The sequence below is a fragment of the Balaenoptera ricei genome, chromosome 9 (assembly GCF_028023285.1).
Source record: "Balaenoptera ricei isolate mBalRic1 chromosome 9, mBalRic1.hap2, whole genome shotgun sequence".
NCBI lineage: Eukaryota > Metazoa > Chordata > Mammalia > Artiodactyla > Balaenopteridae > Balaenoptera > Balaenoptera ricei.
In genome coordinates, this window is record NC_082647.1 from 112,820,778 (window position 1) to 112,845,688 (window position 24,911).

The following is a 24,911-nucleotide window of genomic DNA, read 5'->3' on the forward strand; positions in this document are numbered from 1 at the left end:
TCTACAGTGAAATGAATTACTTTGGAAAATCTTGGAAGCAGTAAACATACTTTGACAAATGACAAGAGTAGCCATTTGGGGAAGACATTGTTGCTCACTCTCCAGTATCAATTCGCCCCCCTTCTTCCCAACAGAGCACCAAGTTTGTTTACTCCAGAGACCTATCCTTCTTAGCCAGTCAGCACGTGACTTTTTTTTGGCTGCCACTTTGTTGAAACCATGAGGTGAACACCCTGAGGATGAAGCCCACGCTGAGGACCCCAAGTGGAGACATGGAAAGAGCTGGCACTTGATGATGCTGCTGAATCACTATCCTTATTGTGTCTGAATCCCAGCCTGCCCTGGACTCCCCAGTTCTGTGAGATAGGAAAGTTCCTTTCGTTAAAGCAAGTTAGGTTTTCTGCAGCTAAAAGCATCCTAATTGGTAGAGAGTTCATTACAGGAAATAGGTAAAATAGAGGAAATTAGAAGTAGGGGGAAAATACCACTTACAGTTTCATAACCCAGATATCAGCAATGTTAACATTTTGGTAAATTTCCTACTTTTGTGTGATTTTTTATTCATGTTATATGTTTTATTCATGTATATGCAGTCAGTATTTCCCTTAATATATATTTTCCATACCATCTTATACACCTCACTAACATAATTTTAATGATTATTACATATGATACATTTCAGCAAAATTACTATAGTATGGTTAATCATTTCTAATTGTTGGACATTTCTACTGCTTCCAGACTTTCGCTGTTTTATGTAGCATTACAGGTAACATCTTCTTTCTTAATACTCTGTGGTATTTTTAAGTCTTCTCTCTGCCCAGAAGTAGAATTACTGGGTTTGGATATTTCTAATCCTTAGGACCATTTGCCAAATTTATTTCCTAAGAATTGTATCAATTTATAGTCCCACTAGTGATATATCAGAGTATACATTTCACTACACCCTCTCTGAATTCTTTTTTTTTTTGGGGGGGGGGGTGTCGGCACACCACACAGCTTGTGGGATCTTAGTTCCCCGACCATGGATTGAACCCAGGCCCAGCAGTGAAAGCACAGAGGCCTAACCACTGGACCACCAAGGAATTCCCTGAATTCATTTTTTTAATTATTTATCTTGACAGATGGAAATAGTTTCCCATATTATACTTTCATTTTTCTGTGGTACTGGTGAGGTTGAGCTTTCCTCGTATAATTATGCTGCTGCTGGTGCTAACGAGTGTTATTTACTGAGTGCTTATTATGTGAAAAGATTTGTTTGAAATCCTTTGCGTATATTTTCGTGTTTTATTTACCCAATTCTGTGATTTGTTATTATATCACTCTCATTTCGTATATGAGAAAATCGAGTCACAGTAATTGTATAACTTCCCCAACTTTACAAGCTGATGAGTGGTGAAGATGTGTGTCAGTTACAGAGAGCCCTGTAACTGCTTATGCAGTGGTTTCCGTTCTCTCTCGAGTCCAGCAAAGGTCAGGTTAGAGCTGGTGCCATGTCTCCATAGAGCTGTCCTTACCTTGGGCCACCTGTCCTTTTTTGCTCCACCTTCCTTAGTGTAGCTTTTGTCTTCATGGTTGTAGGTGGCTGTTGTGCATCTAGGCATCGGGTTGACCTTCCATTCAGAAAAAAGATGAAGATGAAAGCCCTCTACAAGACTTTTACATCACATTGAAGGGGACAATGTCCCAAGGATGCGTAAGTGGGAAATTGATATATTCATCTTTGATTCTCATTAATAGAGAAGAGGGCTTAAAAGTGGACATGGACTTGGAATGGTGTTGAGTGGGCCGGTGTCTTTATCTGACACAGAGCATCCCTTTAACGAGTCTGCATCAATACACACCCTTCACATTAACAAGCTCTGCATGTCACGTGCTCATTGTCTCTCCCTCCCCCATAATACAGGTTCAAACTCTCACCCAGTGAGTGCATTCAGGTTGAAGTTCAAAATCATGGGTGATGTGTGGAAGGTTGCATCAGGTCCAGGGTCCCTATGGTCTAGAGGTGATGTGCCTCCAAACTACCAATATAAAATGGGTGAGAAGGAAGAGAGGGACTAGTTTAAAGCGCCCATTCAGAAAAGGGAGGAAAGAGAAACACATCCCAGTCACCATCCAGGTGGGCAAGGTACAGTGAGATCTTCTGCTGTCAAACACGGGTGAGTTCTTTGATTGGTCCCTGGTTCTGACCTCAGTGGTTATCTTCCTTCTCTGTTCTATTCTACTTTCTGGACGTCAGGGGCCCAGAACACTCATAAGCTATCGCTGCCCAGAGTTGGGTATCCAAGGGCAGGACAGTTCTCTTATGTTAGGTTGTGTTGTGTCCTCATGGTTAAGTTTGGTGACAGAAGATGCACAGGTGCCCTCAAAGGCCCCAGCTGGCCCTCACTTCTCCTCTGCTGTGCGTCTGACTTGCTGCCAGCATTGACCAGCAGTGACCTCAGTTATGCCACCCACTGCCTGATGTCCAGAGGCTGAGCCTCCCCAGGGGTCTCAGTTTCCACAGATCTGTCCTTTTATAGATGTAAAGACAAGATGGACTCCACTGATGGTGGTAACTCCTGGCATTCAGTGGGGGAACATCATTTAAATTATCACCTGTCATCACTCAGGGCCAAGTGCCTATGGAAGACAAGGCCGCAGATGAAATAGTACATTTTAATGAAGACAATGAAGTATAAGGACCGGGATGAGTTGGTTGCTTCTAACTGCATTTGGTGAAAGAAAATGATGAGTTCAGGGCTTCAAAAAAACCCAGAAAGTTCCTATGACTGCCATGGAAGTAGCTCTCTTTTCCTGTGGCCACACAGATTTTTGATAAACAAACTTAAATTCGAATCCAATGGTGGATTGGATGATAAATCTACTTGAACTCACCACCTAATATGTTTTTCATGATAGAGGCCAGGCACTGGTTGGGAAAGAATTGAGGTGAGGACATGTGAAAGTCCCAGTGAAGCCAAACACATTAAGCCCAACATTCTACTGGGATTTGTTTGTCAGTAAGAGCAGCCCTTCCTCCCCTGAGGAGCCTAAACTTCCCCTTGCCTGAAGAGCCTATAATGGTCGTCCTAAAACAGTTGTCTTGTTTCCTCCCCAAAACTATCATTTTTCATTGTTTCTGAACCTAGACCTTAACTTGAATCCTGGCAGTCCCCAGGGTGTTTGGTTAGCAAGTGTTACGTACCACATGTATCAGAAGAATTGTAGTAGCCAGTTTACAGCAGAAGCTTACTGGGGACATGCATAGGTGACGTTGGAGACACCTGATCGGGACCCTCCCGGTGAGTTATGTCTGGTATAATCCTCTTCCCTCGAATGCAGGTAGAACTTGTGACTTGATTTTAGACAACAGAAGATGTCAAAGATGGGAGAGTCACTGATTTCCTTTTTGCTGGATCTGGAGCAAGAGATCCTTCCACTGGCACAGAAACAACTGCCGTGTTGTGAGAGGACCTGTAAGAGAACCAAGTGGCAAGGGCCTGCAGTGGGCTCAGAGAGCCGAGGGCAGTCCCTGGCTGTCAGCTGGCAGGAAAGCAGTGCCTTAGTTCTAAGACTGCAAGGAATTGGATTCTGCCAACAACCATGTGAGCTGAGATGAGGACACCCTCCTCCAGAAAGGAGCCCAGCCCAGCCAGCACCTGCCTACAGCTCTGTCCCGGGCAGAGGACCTAGCTAAGCCAAACCTCAGAAACTGGGATGAAAACGGATGTTGTCCTCGGCCATGAAATGTATGGTGATGTGTTACACAGCAATAGAAAGTGTATAACCGATGCATAGGGAATAAGTCCTCAGTGTACTCAGCCAGAGTGGAAGGAATGCCGTGTTGCGTGGGGCTGAACGTATTGAGACGGGTGTCATTGCCAGAGAGCCTGGATTCAGTGTATTAGTTGGAGCAGCTGGGAATCGCACTAACGGTTTGCTCAACTGATTGACTGGACTCTGAACCCAGCGGTGGGTAGCTTACACTGAATAAAGTTAACAGCCTGGAATTACTTGGCATGCCGAGTAAGGCATCTGAAGGCTTAGGGAGGCTGGAATGCTGGCGTGGACGTTTTATGTGAGATTTCCACGCAGATTCCCCTATTTCTGGCCCCTGATGGGTCTAGAGGCCTCTCCCTTCCAGGGCTCAGAGGAGCTGTTGGTGAAGAGCATGCTGGCATCTTGAGGTCTCTGTACTGGCAGCGCTTTGTGGTCCAGCGATGGGAGTTGAGATGGACCTGGTGAATCACGTGGGCTGATGGCATCCAGGAGAAGTGCCATGCAGAGGCCAGAGGTGGTGGGCGTCAGGGCTGAAGCAGCAATCAGAATGACCAGATCCACGGGGGTCTTGGCACATTGCTCATGGTGTCCCCAGACTGAAAGAGGTGGAGGGCAGTTCTGTCTGTGAGATTCAAATTCAAGTTGGTTTATCAGAGCTCCAGGCCTGTTTCAAAGAAGCCTGACTAAGCCATGGCAGTTGAGAATCGTGACTTCTTAGCTAATTTCCAGAACTGAATCAATTCACAGACTCAGAGGTATGTGTACCTTGGGGCAGAGGCAGCCCACAGGGGCTCTCTTGAGGAAGGACCCGCCAGACAGCCCCAAATTCACGCTGCACATCTTTCCAGCCTTCCCAGAAGGGACCCACAGCCATTTGCTAGGGTGGCTGCATAATAGAGAATGAAACATACCAGCTATTTTGGAGATTACTCGACTCTGGCTCTCAACTGATGTTACTCCCGGGAACTCACGATACCACCGTGCTCAGGGTGGGGACTAGTAAAGGAGTGTGGGATCAGGTCTGTCTCACGATGGGCTGGATGGGCTCCCTGGTCCACTGCCTGACTCTTCCGAGTTCCAGCACGTGTAGTCGGAATAGCAGCTGGATGAATTCCTCTTGTTGGTTCCATGAACTATGGAGTTATTGGAACTGGAAAGACCTAGTGGAGCCCCTAGAACTGTCCCCATCTATGAAAATAATAAACCAAAAGCAACATTGCATTTCTGGAGGGATTTAGGAGATTAATGCCATTTTCAAAGACTAGAAGGATGAAGGCTAGTGATTCCTCTCCCATCATCATGCACGCATCTCTCCGGCCTGGGCAGAAGACGGTGGACCTTGGAGAATGACCGTCCAACTCCATCAGGTGGGATTCCAGTTGCAACTTCCTTTACAGTTGTTGTTTATTTACTAGAATAAATTAAAACAGCCCCTGATACGTGGTCCACAGCTGCTGATCTGGTGAATGCTCTCATCTTTGTACTTTTACGTAAAGTCCACCAGAAGCAGTTTGTTTTCAGCTGGCCAGCCAATAATAACACTTTTACTGTCCTACTGCAAGGCTGTGTCAAATTCCAACTCTGTCATCATCTTGTCTGCAGATAACTTGACCTTTCCATTCCACAGTGCACCAGGCTGACCCACTGTGTTAAAGGCACCGTGCTGACTGCAGTGCTAAACAGGAATTACCAAATTCTTCACACAGCTTTGTGAGACACAGACGTGTCAGAAGGGTGGATGCAAGCCCCACAAGATTTCAGGATCCTGCCACCTTGGTGACATTTCTAGGGGTCTTGCGATCTGGCCCATGTTGATTTCCTTCCATGACTGTAGAAGAATTTCTTCATCTGGCTTCTTCCAGCAAGAAAGAGGTGCAAAGCCGAAGAGGGGAATTCTCTTGATTTTGGAGTCAGTATTTATTTCTACTGATGTGTTTCTCCTACTAATTTAATAAGTACCCTGGCAAACTGCCAGTTTTGAATGAGACTCAGAGCAAGAGATGGCTCTGCAGCTGCTGCAGGCCACTGCACGAGCTGCTCCCACCACCAGCCGTGGGAGTGCTGGACGGGTGTGCGTGAGAAGGGCTCGGGCGGGTCCTGAAGGCCTGGGGAAGTTGATTGTACACGATATATTGGAAGCAACCAAAAGTGGACAGTTACAGCCACGCTCACAGGTAGTCCCGTAAGAGCGGTGAAGGGAAATCTTCTCAAGAGATGGAACTTTGAGCAGTGCCCTTGTTTTTCCACTTGGTCAGAAATGAGAGTTGACTACAAGTATGGAGCTGCATGGATTTTTTTAATTTTTTTTAATTTTTTTTTTATTTTTTGCATGGATTTTTAAGCAATAAGCAAAAGTTTAGTGGGACAAGATTGGAAATTTGGTGACAAGGAGGAAATGTTTGTGACTGCATCTCTCAGAATACGCACAGAGCGTGGAGGAATGCACACTAAAGGGAAACTCAGCTGAGAGAGCTTTGACCATCCAGTACATGGGATGACTGTTCTGTGGACAGTGGTCCGCCTCTCCTTGCCACGAACCAAGTGGCCATGGTGACAAAGATGGAGGCTCTGCCTGATATCAAGACACAACCTGGCTGCAGTCTCTTCTGAGTGCCTGATCTTCCAACAGGAGAGTCCAACAAGGAGCCCCCATTACAGCAGCATTTACCAGGGAGACAGCTAACCACCTGGATGGCAGGTCCAGCAGCATGGGACCAAGGCCATCCTGAAAGGGGCCATGCTTTGTTCATACTGGAACTGGGTGCAGATTTGCTTTCTGGTATTTCTGCCAAAACCACCACCTGCGGATTTAGCAGATGCCGTTATTGCTGTGATTATAGTCCGCACAGCATTGCTACTGAACAGGGAACTTACTTTACAAGAGGTGAAGCATGACAATAGACTTGTGCTCTTACAATTTGCTAGTTTCACCCTGCTCCCCATTACCTTGAAACATCTATAGTGACAGGATGGTGGGTTGGTCTGGTGAAGACTCTTCTGGTGCCACCTGAAGGGATCACCTGGCGGCTCAGGTAATATCCTCCTGGGTGTGACTTATGCTTTGAATCACCAACTAATAGCAACGGCCACACTTTCCTCATTGATTTTACTCCTGTAGAATTACAGTGATTATCTGGAGAAGGACATGGTGGGAGAACTGTCCCTACCTCTATGACAGTAGTATCTGGTAGTGTCACTTCTGTAGTTAAGACCTGCGTGGGTCTCCAAATCGTGTGTGTGTTGGGGGGTAGGTGACAAGAATGGCTTCTCACGATTACACCACAGACCAACTAGCAAACATTAGCTTCTGGTCTCTGCAATTGTGGACTCTGCTAGTTCAGAGGCAGTATTTACCAAGGGAGGAATGCATCTATTAAACTGTGAGCTGGAACTTGCATCTCACGCTCTCGAATCAACGCGTAAGAGGGAGCTGACTGTAAGGTCAGAGTGATTGACTCTAGTGTTCCAGAAGAGACTGGGTTTCCCCAGCACTGTGGAGACAGGCAGGAAGTCTGGGGTCCTCCGTGGCGAGTCTGAGCACCCCGGTGTCCTGTGGCAGAGTGAACCGAAGACCACAGTGCCCAGGATAGACAGGCTGGTGATGGCACAGGATGCGGGTGTAACAGCTGTGACAACGCCCCTTCCCCACCTTCTGCCATAAGGGGTGACTGACCGACGGACCCACGGCCGCGCTCTGGATCCCCCACTGTTTGCCCTGGCCCCGCGCTTCCTGCAGGCTGTGTCCCCCAGTGACTGAGCTCCATGGAGCACAGAGCTCGGGCCCGTTATCCGCATTCATGGGGTTTCCTGATGGGCGACTGTGGCCTGAGGGCTGCCCATCACCCAGCCTGCTCTGTCTTGGACCCACGCTGCAGCCTCCAGCTCCACCCAGGGCCTCCCCTCCTTCCTCCTTGCCTCCTAGGGGTCCAACCTGCATCTTACCCCAGGCTCTCTCAGCCTCTTCTCTCTTTCTCCCCTTTTTCTCTCACACACATTTTCCCAAATAAATCTCTTCCACATCTAATCTTATTTTTGTGACTGTTTCTCAGGAGATCCTAACTAACCCAAGGAAGGCCAGGAGCCAGGAGTAGTCGGAGAACACAGGCAGTGAGGTGGGGCTCAGGGGCTTATTCCCTGTGCAGCCAGTGGGCAGAGAGGGTGCTCACCGGTGTGCCGTGTGCTTGCAGGTGTGAAGATCTGAAAGATGAGGGGACAGTGCTGCCAGCAAGGTCAGCTGTGTTGGCAGAATACTGTTGAGTCAAATGGATGCTTTGAAAAGGAATAATGAGAAACAGATGATTGAAGACCATGGGTCGAGCCAGAGGGCCCCTTTGTAGCCACAGAAAGACTCCACTCATTACACTGGCAGCAACCAGGAGGTTGGAGTGTGAGGGTGTTTGGTCAGAGGAACTGGAATATGAAATGGACTGTGCAAGGGTTCACTGAGCAGGACACTTTTTGGAGGTTCCCCTGGCAAGGACCCTAGGTTATGCGCAGACTTACTCCTGGGGGGGTGCTCTTAGAGGCCTGGGGAAAGTGATGGGCCACACTGAGCAGAGTGGAAGTGCTGGAGCCGCCCCAGGAAGGTGATGGAGCAAGGAATGCAGACATAGGGATACAGGAACTGATAACCGACATGACGCTGAGAATCCCAGCAGAGCACTGTGTCCCACAAGGGGGCTCAAGGGCACGCCATTCACAGGGCCATCAGGGACGTGAGGGTCTGAGCAGTACCAGCATCACTAAGCACTTCATTGGTGGGTCTCCTCTGCAGGCCAGGACGAAAGGGAGGAGAGAGAGACAGAGTAATGCAGTAATAAAGCCTGAGGGAATGCCTAGCTCTAGGCACAAGTGGTCACAGACCCAGAACCACTCACTGGGCACTGAATCTGGGCTGACCCGTCAGCAGTCCATTGTTGCATGGAAGAGGTCCATTGAGGACTGAGTCCAGACAGGACCAGCGAGCCCAAGTACACTGCAAGAGCCGGCGTCCCAACCCCCACCTTATCCACAACCATTGCACCAGGGCCCTTCCCCATGCTCACATCAGTTCAACCAACTCAAGGATGAGGAAAATCCCAAGCTTGATTTATGGGTCCACTGGCTCCGTCAGTGAGCGCAAGCCAGAATTTATGAGCGGCTGCCCATTTCAGAGGTTGCAGAAAGACTGGAGAGGGGACACTCTATACCTGCTCCTGGTCAGTGGTCCACAGGCTGGCTACAGCCAGGGGCCTAGAAGGAAAGAGCCTGGAAGATTGGATACAAAAATGTCTGGAGCAGGGACCTGTGGACGGACACAGGGGCATGTGCACAAGTATGAGGACGTTGAATCTCATGTTAATATCCAGCAGGAAGCTTGTGCCCTGGAAGAGGCCCTGAACAAGCAGGTGAGTAAAATGTCCCAGCCAGGTGACACTTGCCAGCTTTCATCACATGGATACATGGACAGAATGGCCAGGGTAATGAGGTGGACATGGACAGAATGGCCAGGGTAATGAGGTGGAGCTATGTGTGCTCCCGATGGAACGGACCCCCGCTTTCCCGGACTCTTCCAGCTCACGCCACCTCTGAGTCCCTGGTATGACCCCCCTCCTCAAGGACACCAGCAACTTGGTAACACCTTGATGACATTCATCTTCCAACGGTCCATCCTTTCAGGAATGGACTACCCACTGCGTAGTCAGCAGCACTGCCCAGGGTGCCACTCCCAGCCTGGCCCCGGCCATGGAATCCTGCACAGAAGAGTAGCCAGCCAAGGGTGGGACCACTCCATAGCATAGAAGGTGCAGGAGTGGACCCCCACCACCCAGCAGGGCAGCAGCAGTGCCACCTGCTTCTCCACTGCTTCTGCAGGTGGAGGGCGAGTGGGAGGCCAGCTCCCCCTCAGTCTGCTGAAACCAGGGGTGGGGTACACTTTTCTGCTGGTGTGTGCCCAGGGTAGGGTAGGAATGGGCAGAAAAGTCTTCTGTTGTTTGGTCACCCTTTTCCCATCCTTTGGCCTTGCTTGGAGCACTTTTGTCTGTGCTATTGATGGGCGTGGTTTCTAGGGGAGACAGTAAGGAACCAGGGAACTCTCTGCAGTGGTCTTCCCCAAATCCCACGGAACTTAGGCAGCCCCCTGCTTCTTTGCAACTTCCAGAGTCTTCTTTTGTTTCTGTTGAGTGATGTCCAGCGTTTTTAGTACAAAGAGGGAGAATCTTCGAGGAAGGGAACTACTGTATTTTGGCAGAACCAGACGTCTCCTGAAGTATAATTTGATTATCTTAATATCTTCCAAGTCTCAAGTGACTTTGCCTCTTCCATTCCGGACATTTGTTATTTGTACATTTTCTTTCTTTTTGTTCTTGGTCAGTCCATCAGATTTATAATTTTCACTATGACATCTCATTTGTCCACTGGGATATTTGGAATTCTATTCATTTGCAACATATGGAGACTTTTTACTTAGCTCTTCTTACTGATTTATAGTTTAACTGAACTGTTGTCAGGAATTACAATCTGGATGATGTCAGTTCTTTATAATGTGTTGAGACTTTCTTTATGGCTCAGCATAAAGTCATTGTTTATAAATTTTCCACACGTGCTTGTAAAAAATATGTATTCTGTAAGTTTTTGGGTTTTTTGAAAAATTATTTATTTATTTATTTATTTTTGGCTGTGTTGGGTCTTCGTTTCTGTGCGAGGGCTTTTCTCCAGTTGCGGCAAGCGGGGGCCACTCTTCATCGCGGTGCGTGGGCCTCTCACTATTGCAGCCTCTCTTGTTGCGGAGCACAGGCTCCAGACACGCAGGCTCAGTAGCTGTGGCTCACGGGCCTAGTTGCTCCGCGGCATGTGGGATCTTCCCAGACCAGGGCTCGAACCCGTGTCCCCTGCATTGGCAGGCAGACTCTCAACCACTGCGCCACCAGGGAAGCCCTCTGTAATTTTTTTAGGAAGAATTATGTACATGTCCACTAAGTCAACTTTGTTAATTAAGTTATTCAGGTTGGTAAAACGTCTCTGAGTATTTTGTCTCCTATTCATTTTATCAGTTATATATAAAAATATAAATTATAGTATATATTCTTATCAAGATCTAATGTTTATTTTTTACCATTTTATATCCTTATAGTTTTAAGAATGCAGTTGACATAAAGATATTTTCAATCAAACGAAAACTGAAAAAAAAAAATCACCACCAGTAGATGTTCACTAAAAGAGATACCAAAAATTATTCTTCAGGCAGAAGAAATATGATTTGCAATGAAAATGAAAGAAGGAATAAAAACCAATAAAATAGCAGATACAGGGATATAGCTAAATGAATAATGACTATCAGAAAAATAATAGTCAAGACTTGTCGGATATAAAACACGTAGAATTAAAATACTTTAAAATAATGGATATATATAAGGAAGAAGTAAATGGAGTTAAATTGTACTATGGCTTTTCCTGTAAAGTGATAAAAGCATCAGTAAATATTACGTCTTAATAAGGCAACTACTTATGTATACTACAGTCTGTAGGGTACTGTTTCTGTATATGAAATTCTAAGTTGGCATTTATTTTTCTTCAGCACATTGATGATATTCAGCTGTCTTCAGAATTCCATGGTTTCTTTTGATACCAAAAGAAGAATTATACATTCTGTCCAGCTTCTTTTGTTGCTTTTGGCAGGAAGATTTTTCTAAATTATCCAATCTGCCAATTCAAGAATGTGAAGTTCTTAGCTTTAAAAAGAAGATTTTTGGTTTTTATTTATTTTTAAAGAAGTCTTCCTCCATGCTACAGTGGAGGAAACTCTAGTGAAAGTTTGCACTTAAGGTTTATTTACTTACTGTTAAACCCTATTTCTAGTTACACAGTTTAATGAGCATTGCAATTATATATATATATATAATTATATATATATATATATATATATATATATATATATATATTCTGGCTGCACTGGGTCTTTGTTGCTGTGCGTGGGCTTTCTCTAGTTGCAGTGAGTGGGGGCTACTCTCCGTTGCAGTGCGGGCTTCTCATTGCGGTGGCTTCTCTTGTTGCAGAGCATGGGCTCTAGGCATGCGGGCTTTGGTAGTTGTGACACGCGGGCTCAGTAGTTGTGGCTCGAGGGCCCTAGAGTGCAGGCTCAGTAGTTGTGGCGCACGGGCTTAGTTGCTCCACGGCATGTGGGATCTTCCTGGACCAGGGCTCGAACCCGTGTCCCCTGCATCGGCAGGCGGATTCTTAACCACTGCGCCACCAGGGAAGTTCCACATTTAATTTTAGAAACAACAAAATGAAAATGTATTGTCATCACAGTCTGTACCATGAGGCAAGTTTATATTATAGATACTACTTCAGTGTAATGTCCATCCTTTATTTAAGTAAGAAGTGAAAGTCATAGTATATATTGAAATAAGCCTCAAGGATTATATTTAAATAATTCAAAATATTTATAACATTTTTAGTATTTTTTAATGATACACATGTTATTATTCTTGTTTAATTTACTTTAAAAGACTAAACGATTTCAAAAGTATTCTTTTAAACATAACTCTGTGTGGAAGTGAAAAACCCAGCTTAAAAAATAGTTTACTTTATAAATCAGCTCGACACACATACCCACGAAACAATACATACAGATTGGGCCTAATCATATAAATTCAACATCACATATAATTAAAGTATTATAAAACATTTTCCTGGCAGCTATTATATATAAATAGGATAAAAGCTAAGATATTGTATGTTTTAAATTTAAACATTTGAGAGGCATAGAATAGGGGAAAAATGAGTCCTAAATTAAGACATTCACTTTTATTTAATTAGAATCTTCAAAAAAAGTTTTATTATAAAATATTGACTATATTCCCTGTGCTGTACATTAATTACATCCCTGTGACTGATTAGTTTCATAACTGGTAGTTTGTATCTCTTAATCCCCTTCACCTATCCTGCCCCTCTCCCCAGCCCTCTCCCCTCTGGTACCCACAAGGTTGCTCTCTGTGAGTCTGTTTCTGTTTTGTTTGTTCATTTATTTTGGTTTTTAAATTCCAAATATAATTGAAAACATACTGCATTTGTCTTTCTCTCACTTATTATTTGTCTTTCTCTCACTTATTTCACTGAGCATAATACCCTCTAGGTCCATCCATGCTGTTGCAAATGTCAAAATTTCATTCTTTCTTATGTCTGAGTAATATATATATATATATATATATATATATATATACATATATATATATATATTTCTCATCTTCTTTATCTATTCATCTGTCCATATCTTTGCTATTGTAAATAATGCAATGAACATGAGGGTGCATATATTTTTTAAATTTAGTGTTTTCATTTTCTTTGGATCAATACCCAGGAGTGGGATTGCTGAATCATATAGTAGTTCTATTTTTAGTTTTTTGAGGAAACGCCATACTGTTTTCCCTGGTGGCTGAACCAATTGACATTCCTACCAACAGCACACAAGGGTTCCCTTTTCTCCACATCATCACCAACACTTAATCGTTGTCTTTTTCATAATAGCTGTTCTGACAGGTGTAAGGTGATATCTCACCGCACTTTTGATTTGCATTTCCCTGACAGTTAGTGATGTTGAGCATCTTTTCATGTGACTGTTGGTCGTCTGTATGTCTTCTTTGCAAAAATGTCTATTCAGGTCTTCTGCCCATTTTTTAAATCAGATTTTTTGTTTCTTTGCTTGATATGGAGTTGTATAAGTTCTTTATATATTTTGGATATTAACCCCTTACTGGAAATATTCTTTACAAATATTTTCTCCAAAATGTTTTAATTTCAATAGTCTCATATTTCCAATGTATTAAGCAGTGAACACTTTTATATGGACCTTGTGCTATGTAAATATATAAATATGATCTATTCTAGTCTGTGTGTTTTTTACAAATATTAACTCATTTAATTATCTTAAGGGTTGGTACTATAGTCTCTATTTTACTGATGAGCAGGGTGAGAGTTGGAGGTAGGTAGCTTGGACTTGATCAACATTCAGTAAGTGGTGGGACTGGGATTAGAACCAGCCTCCAATGGCCAAAGTCTTAACTGCTAAGTTACATAAAGCAAAGAGATTGCAAACATCTATTAAGGATACATGTTCAAAGGCTGCTCTGCCCTTTGTTTCTGGTGATTTTGATTCTGTGGATGTGGAATAAGGCCTAGGCCAGGGATGGGACCCACTTGCCTATGCCTTTTCACTCCTACCATCCTCTGCTGGTCCCAGATCCATCCCTCCAACTAGCATGTTCTAGCCCTTGTTCCTAAAAGCATCATGGGCATTCCCTTTAGATCAATTTCCTCATCTCTTTTTCCCCAACAGGAATTCCCCAAGTATCTTCAATACTGAGCATGATATTCTCTATCTGTCAGATAAGCAGAAAAAATGGTGGTTGGAAAATTCTTCATTATTACACTTGGTAGATAAAATCGACATTGTCTGATAAACTTGCACAGGACATGAACACTTACAGGCAGACTCGCTTTCACTAAAGGACTTTCAAAATACATCATCACTCTCAGTCTATAGGAAAACTGTGTGTAATTCATAAATGTAGTAAATACAATCCCTGCAACAGTCTGTTAAAAATGAGAACAGAAACCTATGGTTTTATATTCATCTGGTACCTTGTAAGTCATCACACATATTTGTAAATGATGCCATTTAAAATAATTTGTTTTTGTTTTTGTTTTGTTTTTTCATTTTCAAATACTGGGTCCGTGGAATCAGTATCTAAAATTATTTTTTAAAATTAATCAAATAATAAGTAGTAAATAACACAATTAAATATATATGTGTATATACGCATGCTTATACTTATAGCTATGAGCAAACAGTAATAGACTTTATGAATTTACAGAGACAAATTAGAATGACAGAGTCCTGAGTAGCATCTCTCTCAGTCTGCTCCACACACCTTTCACTACTTCCATCTGTCTTTCTTTGATGTCAGACATCGAATTTTGATTCTTACTTCAGTGTCACTATTTGTAAGATCTGTATTTTTTATGGTACTGATTCACCATAATTAATCCAAAAGAAATGCCTACCCAGTGACGCATTTCTTCTTTTGTCTTTTGCTTGTTTTGTTTTAATCTGATCCTACTTATATTTACATTTATACTTCAGATCTCAGTGAATTCAGAGGGTAAATGTTTAACCATGTGTTTAGATGCACGCATGTATGGGAAAAAGCTTCCAGCTGGAAAATACAGATAGTTCTGAGGGATATATTGAGGGAAATTATCTCGCCCAAAGACTACATTTTAAAATGTACTTTCTTTTTTTTTTTTTTTTAAGAAAGGGATTCATTATATACTGTAATTTTTGAGCTTTTAAATCATATTCCTCAATATTTTAAAGGTTTCTAACACACTTTTAAAAATCTATATTAGTCTAAATTTCAACCTTTCCATTTTGGTTCCAGATCCAAATTAATCATTCCCTTTACATTCCCCCCTTATTAGTATATAACATTATCTGTCCTTTCAAGAGTAGGTATGTTGTTTATTGTACTAAAAAAGCCCATTATGTTTCTCTTAAAGACACTTTTTTTTAATTGAAGTATAGTTGATTTACAATGTTGTGTTAATCACCGCTGTACAGCAAAGTGATTCAGTTATACCTATATATACATTCTTTTTTAATATTATTTTCCATTATGGTTTATAAGATGATATTGAATAGAGTTCCCTGTGCTATACAGTAGGACCTTGTTGTTTATCCATCCTATATATAAAAGCTTACATCTGCTGACCCCAGCCTCCCACTCCGTGCCTCCCCTAACCCCCTCCCCCTTGGCCACCACCAGTCTGTTCTCTATATAAAGACATTTAGTTTTTACATAAATAGAGGACAAATTTTTATTCTTACTTCGGTGTCACTATTTGTAAGATCTGCATTTTTTGTGGTATTGATTTACCATAATTAATCCAAACCTACAAAAAGATCGATAGGAAATCATATTTTATATGAATCTCTTTTATTGCACTGATGCCTATTTTTAAGTAGGAATGCTTTCTTCTAGAGAAAAAATTGAGGGAGGGTGGGAGCTGCTGGACTGACCTGGCCAGGGTCTGCCAACTGCTGCCCATAGGGACCTTCTCAACCCCTCAACCACTCCCACCGCCACTGGAATTGTTTGCACTGGGGACAGTCTTTGGTTTTGTTTTGAGAAATAGCATGTGCTTTGAAATCACATATTTAATATCATATTGGGTTGGGCAAAAAGTGCCTTCAGTTTTTAGGTAAAAATAAAAGACACATTTTTCATTTTCACCAAGAACTTTATTGAACAGCATATTTACCTTTTTGTTCCTCTACCTTCTGCCACTTTTCAGGCAACTTCATAATTCCATCTTCCCAAAACTTTTTATCTTTTTGAGCAAAGAACTGTTCCAGGTGCCTTTTACAGTCTTCTAGGGAATTGAAATTTTTTCCATTAAGAGAATTTTATAAAGACCAAAATCAATGGAAATCCGAAGGTGCGAAGTCTGGTGAATTCGGTGGATGAATCAGAACTTCCCAGCCAAGCTGTAACAGTTTTTGCCTGATCATCAAAGAAACATGCGGTCTTGCGTTATCCTGATGGAAGAGTATGCGTTTTCTGTTGACTAATTCCGGACACTTTTCGTCGAGTGCCACTTTCAGTTGGTCTAATTGGGAGCAGTACTTGTTGGAATTAATCGTTTGGTTTTCCAGAAGGAGCTCATAATAGAGGACTCCTTTCCAGTCCCACCATATACACAACATCACCTTCTTTGGATGAAGACACAGCCTTTGGTGTGGTTGGTGGTGGTTCATTTCGATTGCCCCACAATCTCTTCCGTTCCACATTATTGTAGAGTATCCACTTTTCATCACCCGTCACAATTTGTTTTAAAACACCTGTACTTCTTTTTTTCTGATTTGGATTCCTTTTATTTCTTTGTCTTCTCTGATTGCTGTGGCTAAAACTTCCAAAACTATGTTCAATAATAGTGTTGAGAGTGAGCAACCTTGTCTTGTTCCTGATCTTAGTGTAAATGGTTTCAGTTTTTCACCACTGAGAATGATGTTGGCTGTGGGTTTGTCATATATGGCCTTTATTATGTTGAGGTAAGTTCCCTCTATGCCTACTTTCTGGGGAGTTTTTATCATAAATGGGTGTTGACTTTTGTTGAAAGCTTTTTCTGCATCTATTGAGATTATCATCACAGCCTGGTTCTTAACTCAAGCCCGTCATTCAATGGAATGAAACTTGAGCTGGTGTCTGAACTTTCTGAGCCTACATTTACTTTTCTGCAAAAAAGGAGATAATGTTAACTAGTGCCTGGGGAAACTGCATAATTCTTGGCTTAAAATATGCATTTATTGATTGCCTAATAGTGGATTATTTCAAACTACAAAATAAGTAACTCTGTTATATATAGGATGCTAATAATTTCATAGAAAGACATTACTTATTGGATACTTTTCACTCGTTTTCATATTAATTGTAGGAAATACATGCTTCCAAAGGAAATAATCCCTGAAATCAAGTAGAAATAAACATAGAATTGTATTCATTTGATAATGTAAGTATAATAAATAAAGAAAATGGGAAAACAAATATTCCCATAAAGTATACTGAAAGGCAATAGGCCTGAAATTAATTCTAGGAATTTTTAAAAATAGGAAATTAATCATTAAATGTTATTGAATATTAAATAAAGTTGAGAAATGTTTGTATTTCTTGAAACTTGAATTTAAAACTTAGGTGTCAATATTTACAATTGTTTTTATTCATCAGACTGCGTCAGTAATGTACTAAAATTACTGAGGTATATCCTTTGATTTTTTAAAAATTAATTAATTAATTTATTGGCTGCGTTGGGTCTTCGTTGCTGCATGTGCGCTTTCGCTAGTTGTGGCGAGCAGGGGCTACTCTTCAGTGCAGTGCACAGCCTTCTCATTGCAGTGGCTTCTCTTGTTGTGGAGCATGAGCTCTAGGCGCATGGGCTTCAGTAGTTGTGGCACATGGGCTCAGTAGTTGTTGCTCACGGGCTCTAGAGTGCAGTCTCAGTAGTTGTGGTTGGTTGGGGCTTAGTTGCTCCCTGGCATGTGGGATCCTCCTGGACCAGGGCTCGAACCTGTGTCCCCTGCATTGGCAGGCAGATTCTTAACCACTGCACCACCAGGGAAGTCCCTCCTTTGATTATTTTTGATAATTCTGTGTCTCAATAATGTTGCAGCCACTGGCTTTATATACTTCTCTGAACTTAACGGGTAGGAGTTAAACAGAATATAGTTCTTAGACCATAAAACACCCATGTGCCAAGCAGTTAGAGCAGATTTTCACTTACCTTTCCTGAATGTTATTGAAACTCTGGTTGAGCACTCTCGGCCAGCATGACTGTCCAGTGTCACTTAATGTTCAATGGAATTTATTACTTTTAAAATTAGGCATTTGTACTTAATTTCCACATTTCTGTGTTAGGTTAGAGCAGCAGGTTCTTCACAGTTTGACACTGGTGAAATATAGACAACCATCACTTTTTAACACTTTTCCAACAGGCTATGGAAACTTGTATTTCTGCACTGATAACTCAGTTCATTGATTAATTAATTCATCAGATACCTATTGAGGTGTTTAATTATGTTATGTAAAAAAATTAAAATATTCAGAAATACTCAAAACTGTGAAAGAAAGTCAAAGATAAGAGATTTATATTCCAAAAGTTGGAAATAATCAGTAAAGAAATACCAAAACTGTGAACTTGACTTGTTTTATCATCAGTAAGTACAAGTGTCTCCTCAGTATAAAAAATTACATTCAGCATCAGAAATTTTACACCAAAAGCCATTTGTTTCCTGACTTGCATCATAAATGGCCAATGACTGTCTCATGGCTACTCACCCTAAACTCTGCAACACTGGGGACTGGGTAAGCCGCAGGTTCCTGGCCTTTGAGGTCTTCAAGTCAACTGAGACACCAAGAGACCACCGGGCAGGCAAACAGTAATGGGAGCTTTGAGTTGCTCTTCAAGAAACATGTTGGCCTTAAACAAGGGCAGCAAATAACTGAATTTATATATTGACAACAACTCAATAAACCTTTAACATAAAGGTACTGGGTGATATTCTGGAGACGGAATGGTCCATAGCCTGAATTAAAGAGATTTTAGAGTAAAGAATAGAGCAAAAATAAAATGAACTATAATACAAAGTACGATATGATTTCAAAATCATGCTAAAATACACTATTCACAACAGCCAAGACATGGAAGCCATCTAAATGTCCATTGACAGAGGAATGGATGAAGAAGATGTGGTACATATATACAATGCAATACTACTCAGCCATAAAAAGGAATGAAATTGTGCCATTTGCAGCAACATGAATGGACATAGAGATTATCATACTAAGTGAAGTAGGTCAGACAGACAAATATGATATGATATTGCTTATATGTGGAGTCTAGAGTATGACACAAATGAACTTATCTATGAAACAGAATCAGACTCACGGACCTAGAGAAGAGATTTGTGCTTGCTTGCCAAGGGGGAGGAGGGGTGGGGGAGGGATGGATTGGAGTTTGGGATTAGCAGATACAAACTATTATATATAGGACAGATAAACAACAAGGTCCTACTGTATAGCACAGGAACTGTATTCAGTATCCTGTGATAAACCATAATGGAAAAGAATATATTAGAAAAAGAATATATATATATATATATATATATATATATATATATATATATATATATATGAATGACTGAATCACTTTGCTGTACAGCAGAAATTAACACAACATTGTAAATCAACTATACTTCAAAAAATAGAAAAAATAAATCATGCTAAAATAAGATACCAAATGAATAGTATGGCGGGGTATAAAATGACCGTCCAATTAGGACTAAAGAAGCTTCACAAGTAATGGCCTTTGAGTTTGATACTGAAAAGTGGTCATCTCTCCCTGCGCTGAAAAGGCAGGGGTGGGAGGTAGAGGCAGGTTCAGAGCCCAGTCTGAGACACCCTGAACCTATGGTGCTGAGAGCCAGCAGGGCCGGGTCAGGGTGTGGACCAGGACCCACATGTAAAGATGCCAGCCTGCCATGCCGAGGAGTCTGGCTGTTCTGTGTGTGATTGGGAGCATTCAGTCAAAATGGAAATCTATGTTTAGGAAACTAAAATCGTAGACTGGGGAGGTTGCTTTGGAGTGAGGAGCATGGAACAGTTCTACTGTGGAACCATAAGGAGTGGCAGCTGGAATGTGAAAAGTACGAACCGTAAAAATGCATTTAATCTAGAATAAGTGAGTTGCTCGCTCTAAACCAGATTATTCAGGAAAAATGACTGCATCAGCCATCGGAGTGCTAGTAAGTGGGCAGGTCTAGTAAGAACATTATGTTGCAAATTATATTGGCCAGAGAAGCCATATGCTGTCACCAATGGTGCCCACTAATTGGGACACCTGGAACTGTCCCCTTGTGCCAATGGGATGACATCTAGGTCACCTTTGTTAATTTTTTATTAATTCTAAAAAGTCAGATGTGTCCTCCAGTACAACACAATAACATCTGACTTTTTAAAATTAATAAAAAGCAGACTTGCTCTCTCGCCTATTAAAGCAAATAGAGTGAGTTGTTAATATTTGCTAATTTGGCTTGTAGCTATACTTTTGTTTTCTCTATGTTTCAGTAATCTATATTCAAAATAATCGATGCAGTTTTCAATAATGCTTGTTGGAAACTGTATTTTTCATGTTTCAACTAATGGACACATTAAAAAGTCCATTTCAATGCTTAAAATCAAAACAAAAAAATCAAAAACATCTGAATTCTCTGAAATTTTTTGGACATTTTTTAACATTGTACACATACAACACTTACATTGGGGGAGTGAAAAGAAGAGCTTATTAAGCTTATTCATGATGCCACAAATTTTAAAATGTATAAGAATTTGTCTCTTTATGTTTTATTGCATACAGGAGATGAAGACATTGAAGGTATGAAAAGATTGAAAAGAAACTAATCAAATGTGAGTTTCAAGGCATATAAATTCCTTGAGGTCAAGAATATGCTGACACCTCCATCTGTACTGCAGACTCTGGCATGTGGCTAAGGGTGCAGCTAACGTTTGTTGTGTGCAGTAGTGAAATACGAGCTTCTGTGAAATGTACAAGTACTGATGGATCCATCCACCAAGGAAAGAGCCTGTGACTGAAAGAATGAATCTAATTTGAAAATCTAAAACATCAGATTAGAAAATTCCAGAATCACTATTGCTTATACAAGTAGCTTCAGGTTTTCAGATATTGATATAGGTTGAATAGTTTGAAATAAATTCATGTAATACATTGGTAAGCATGGTTTCCTTTTTTTTCACTTGAATAAACCATTCAACAACATTTATTAGGTACTCATGGAGCAGGCCTATTTGCATTTTAAGAATTATGGCTCTCTAATCACTTCTGCACTAGAATTTTGAGGCTCCCTTTTCAGTACTATGTCAAAACTGTATTTTGAAATCAATAACTTGGACCCATACTTTGCTCTGTTAGAGCAGTTTCATCATTAGGAATCTCAGCAAAATGTTCTATGGAAAGAGAGGAGGAAACCAAAATTTCCCCCAATATACTTTATGGATGTGAAAGTCTAATATCGACAGCATGAAATAAAGTCTAATATCGACAGCATGAAATAAAGAACCTGAGAATCACATGTTTCTCTTGGACAACAATCAAATAGTATCATAGTATCATAATCCAGGTTCTGCCCTGTGTTTGGTTATGTATCGTCCTTATGTAGAAAGAGGAGGGGCGGGGGTTACTTTACTGTAATAACGGCCCTGGGGCTCCAGCCTGGAGCATGCCTGGGACAAGGGTGGGTCACACGAGTTTAGACAGTTTCACAGGATGGTGTCAGGTTCACGCTCTCTGTGCAACAAAATACCAGGTTTCCTGGTATTCCTCACCACGTTTGAGGAGCCATCACTGTGATTTCCAAGCTCACTGCCCACCTGGGAGTGGTGACATCACCAAGGGGAGCAGGGAGACTCTGGGGCCCCTTGATGGGGTCTCTCTAGTTGCAGCATGTCTGCTGGGGTGAGAAGAGGCTGCTTGTGTGCTGAGACATCCCCGCTGACCCACCTCCCCAGGAGGCTGGGGCCATTTGTTGACAAAATCATACCTTGATATAACCTCGGCTCATAAAAATCTTCCCTTGGATGATGGAGAGATGGCTGATTTCTAGTAGCCTTTAATACCAAAAAGTAAGTTCTGGAAAGCTGATCACACCTGAGAGTGTCTAGATGGCATTCCCCTGAGGATTTGCATGGAAAGCTGTGTGCAGAGCCCATTTGGCCCAAGGTGTTCTTGATAAACAAGATAAAAAATATAAGCATATGTAAATTTCTTGAGGATTCAGTTAGTGGTGGCTTTGCAGTTACTAAAGTCCACAATGGGTCAACATTTTATTGATGACAAAAGTATCCATTTTTCTTGGGTATTATTCAAACGTTAATGACTAAATGATTTCTTCTGTATGGAATGAAGCCTCTCTGACCACCCTTTGCTGACCTCTAGTTCAGCTCCCACCATGATGCACAGTGATTTCTTATTTGTGTTGCACCAGAGGCCAAAAGTCCATGAAGGCAAGAAACCATGATTTATTCCTTTTTTTGTGGTCACAATAATTTGTACTTAAATGCTTAATTCAAAGTTTTGGAATCAATAAATGTATGGGGGAAAAGCTTTAAGGGCATTAAATAGTGACCGTAGTTCTGCCTTTTCTCCCTAAACCTATTAAAACTCTGACTACCTTTTTCATCAATGTGTCAGGTGTTGATGTGATTGATAAAGGCAGAAATATTCTATAACATGCACTGATCAGATCAACGGGATTAGCAGTGGCTTCTTTTATCCAAATGAAGAGAAGTGGAGTTGGTTTGGAGTGACCTGTAACTCCAGGAACGTTGCCTGTGACCTTCAGCGCTGTTGTTTTAATATATTCAACAGAAATGCTTTCTCACTGGGCTCTGGCACAGTGACTAATGCAGGGCTCTCATTCAGGATTGGACTGTGCCTGCCATGTAGGAGAGAGGATCATCCCCAGGAGAACCACAAGTCCATGGACTAGGGAGGTGGGATGTCCGTGCCACACGTAGATTGCAGGTATAGACTTGTTCAGGGGTTCAGTTTCCCTCACCTCTCCTCCAGAGAAACAGGGGTTCCCCTATTTGACTGTGTGCTTCCGCATGAGGTCCCAATGATGCAAATAATCCAGTCTATCCTGTTCCTCAGTTTGGTGCATGATGTAAAGTCATGTTTAGAAGAGAAAGTCAAGTAAGTGAAAATGAAATATCTGCGTGCATCCATCAGTGGCCCACGACGTGGGAGCTTTGAATGAACAGAAAAAGCGTGTATTAGTTATCTTTGTACCTGCATCTCCCAAATGACTGAGAATGGAGATACTAAAAGCAGTAAGTTACAAGAAGGAAATATTATATTTGTGTGAATTCGACTGGATCTTCTAAGGATCGACACTATATATCTCTCTGTAATGAAAGAGAATTTGGAGAGGATCTCAGGGAAAATCAGTTCCCTTATCTTATGATCCATTAATGGGTACACTATTCCAAGATTCGACGGAGAATCAGCGACCACAAATAATATCATGTGATGGAATCAGAAATGCAGAAGAAATGCAGGTACGCAGCGAGGACAGTTGACAACACAGCATTTTTAATCTGTATCTATAGAAAACATTTATAGAAGCTCTCTAATAGAGGGATTATAGAAATACATTTCATATATAATAGTGTACTTTAGTGTACTTACTGTGAAAATAGCACATTTATTTAGAAGTGGACTTTTTTGCCCAAAGTTCTTGTCGATGTTTTGAAATATGTCCATTTCCTTCTCCTGCAGTTGTTGTGACCAAGAAAAGAAAAAGTACCAACAGTTTTCCACGATTCCTCATCAAAAGTCTGCTCCTTTCGGTCGATATTTCCCAGAGGCATCCAGAACGTTCAGATAGATCGGGAAAGGATCCTAGAAAACATCTGTGGTCCGTGCGGCCAGTCCTACATCTGCCGGCACTCGTGCCTGGTGCACATGGCCTGCCTCTCAATCCTCCAGGTGCCCTCCTCGTAGGTGCAGTGGCAGACGGTGCACTCGTCCGTCTTCACTTCCCTCCCAGCGGGGATGACAGCGGTCTCGGCAAAGCAGTTTGGGCCTGGAAAGAAGAAACAGGTTGGACTTGATTAGGGAGTTAGCTTTACCCTGCATGTTTTATCCACTCCCTTTCAGGAAGGACAGTGAAAAAGTTACCATTTCAGGACTGTGAAGTGTTCCCACTTTTTTCCTGAAATGAAAGCCATGTTATTTAAAATGACACAAATGAACTTATTTACAAAACAGAAACAGACTCACAGACTTAGAGAATGAACTTAGGTTTCCAGAGGGGGAAGGGATATTCAGGGGGTTTGGAATCAATGGACATGTACACACTGCTATATTTAAAATGGATAACCAACAAGGACCTACTGTATAGCACAGGGAACTCTGCTCAGTGTTATGTGGCAGCCTGGATGGGAGGGGAGTTTGGAGAATGGATACATGTATATGTATGGCTGAGTCACTTTGCTGTGCACCTGAAACTATCACAACATTGCTTTTTTTTTTTTGCTTTATTTTTTTAAATCACAACATTGTTAACTGGCTATACTCAAATATAAAATAAAAAGTTTAAAGAAATTAAAAAAATAAAATTTTTATGAATGACAATCCTGTGTTTTTCACCAACTGTGATTTTCAATTCGGGGGCCTTCTACATGGGCCGGATCTGCAATCGTTTGAGTCAATTAATTCCAAGTAATCATAGAAAAACTTGATTAACGGGGACTTTCAGAGAACCAGGCTTATTAGGAGAGAGAGCAAAAACAAGCGAATTGCTTGAAGTGACATAAATCCAGTGTCACCACCACACCTCTTAGAGCAGGTTTCAAAGGTCAGCTTATGGAATAACCACCTGGACGGCTCTAGAAACACTGGTTAGTGGTCCCACGCCCTAGCACTTCTGACTCAGGTTTGGGCTGTGACCAGGGAATCTGCTTGGATAACAAGTGCCCAGGTGATGGTGATGCCGGCCTGGGGCCACACTTTGAGAGGCACTGTCTCAGCATGAGCCA

At 41.9% G+C, this 24,911-nt stretch overlaps 1 protein-coding gene across 1 annotated transcript in view; it reads right to left on the reverse strand.

Moving 5' to 3' along the window:
- Nucleotides 1-23,504: 23,504 nt before the first annotated feature.
- The window catches only part of VWC2 (von Willebrand factor C domain containing 2), a 116,453-nt gene continuing 115,046 nt past the window's right edge, over nucleotides 23,505-24,911 (reverse strand). Inside the window, exon 3 of the mRNA XM_059932918.1 lies at nucleotides 23,505-23,956. Coding sequence (XP_059788901.1) covers nucleotides 23,805-23,956 — 152 coding nt within the window. The 3' untranslated portion in view covers nucleotides 23,505-23,804. The remainder of the gene's footprint in view (nucleotides 23,957-24,911) is intronic.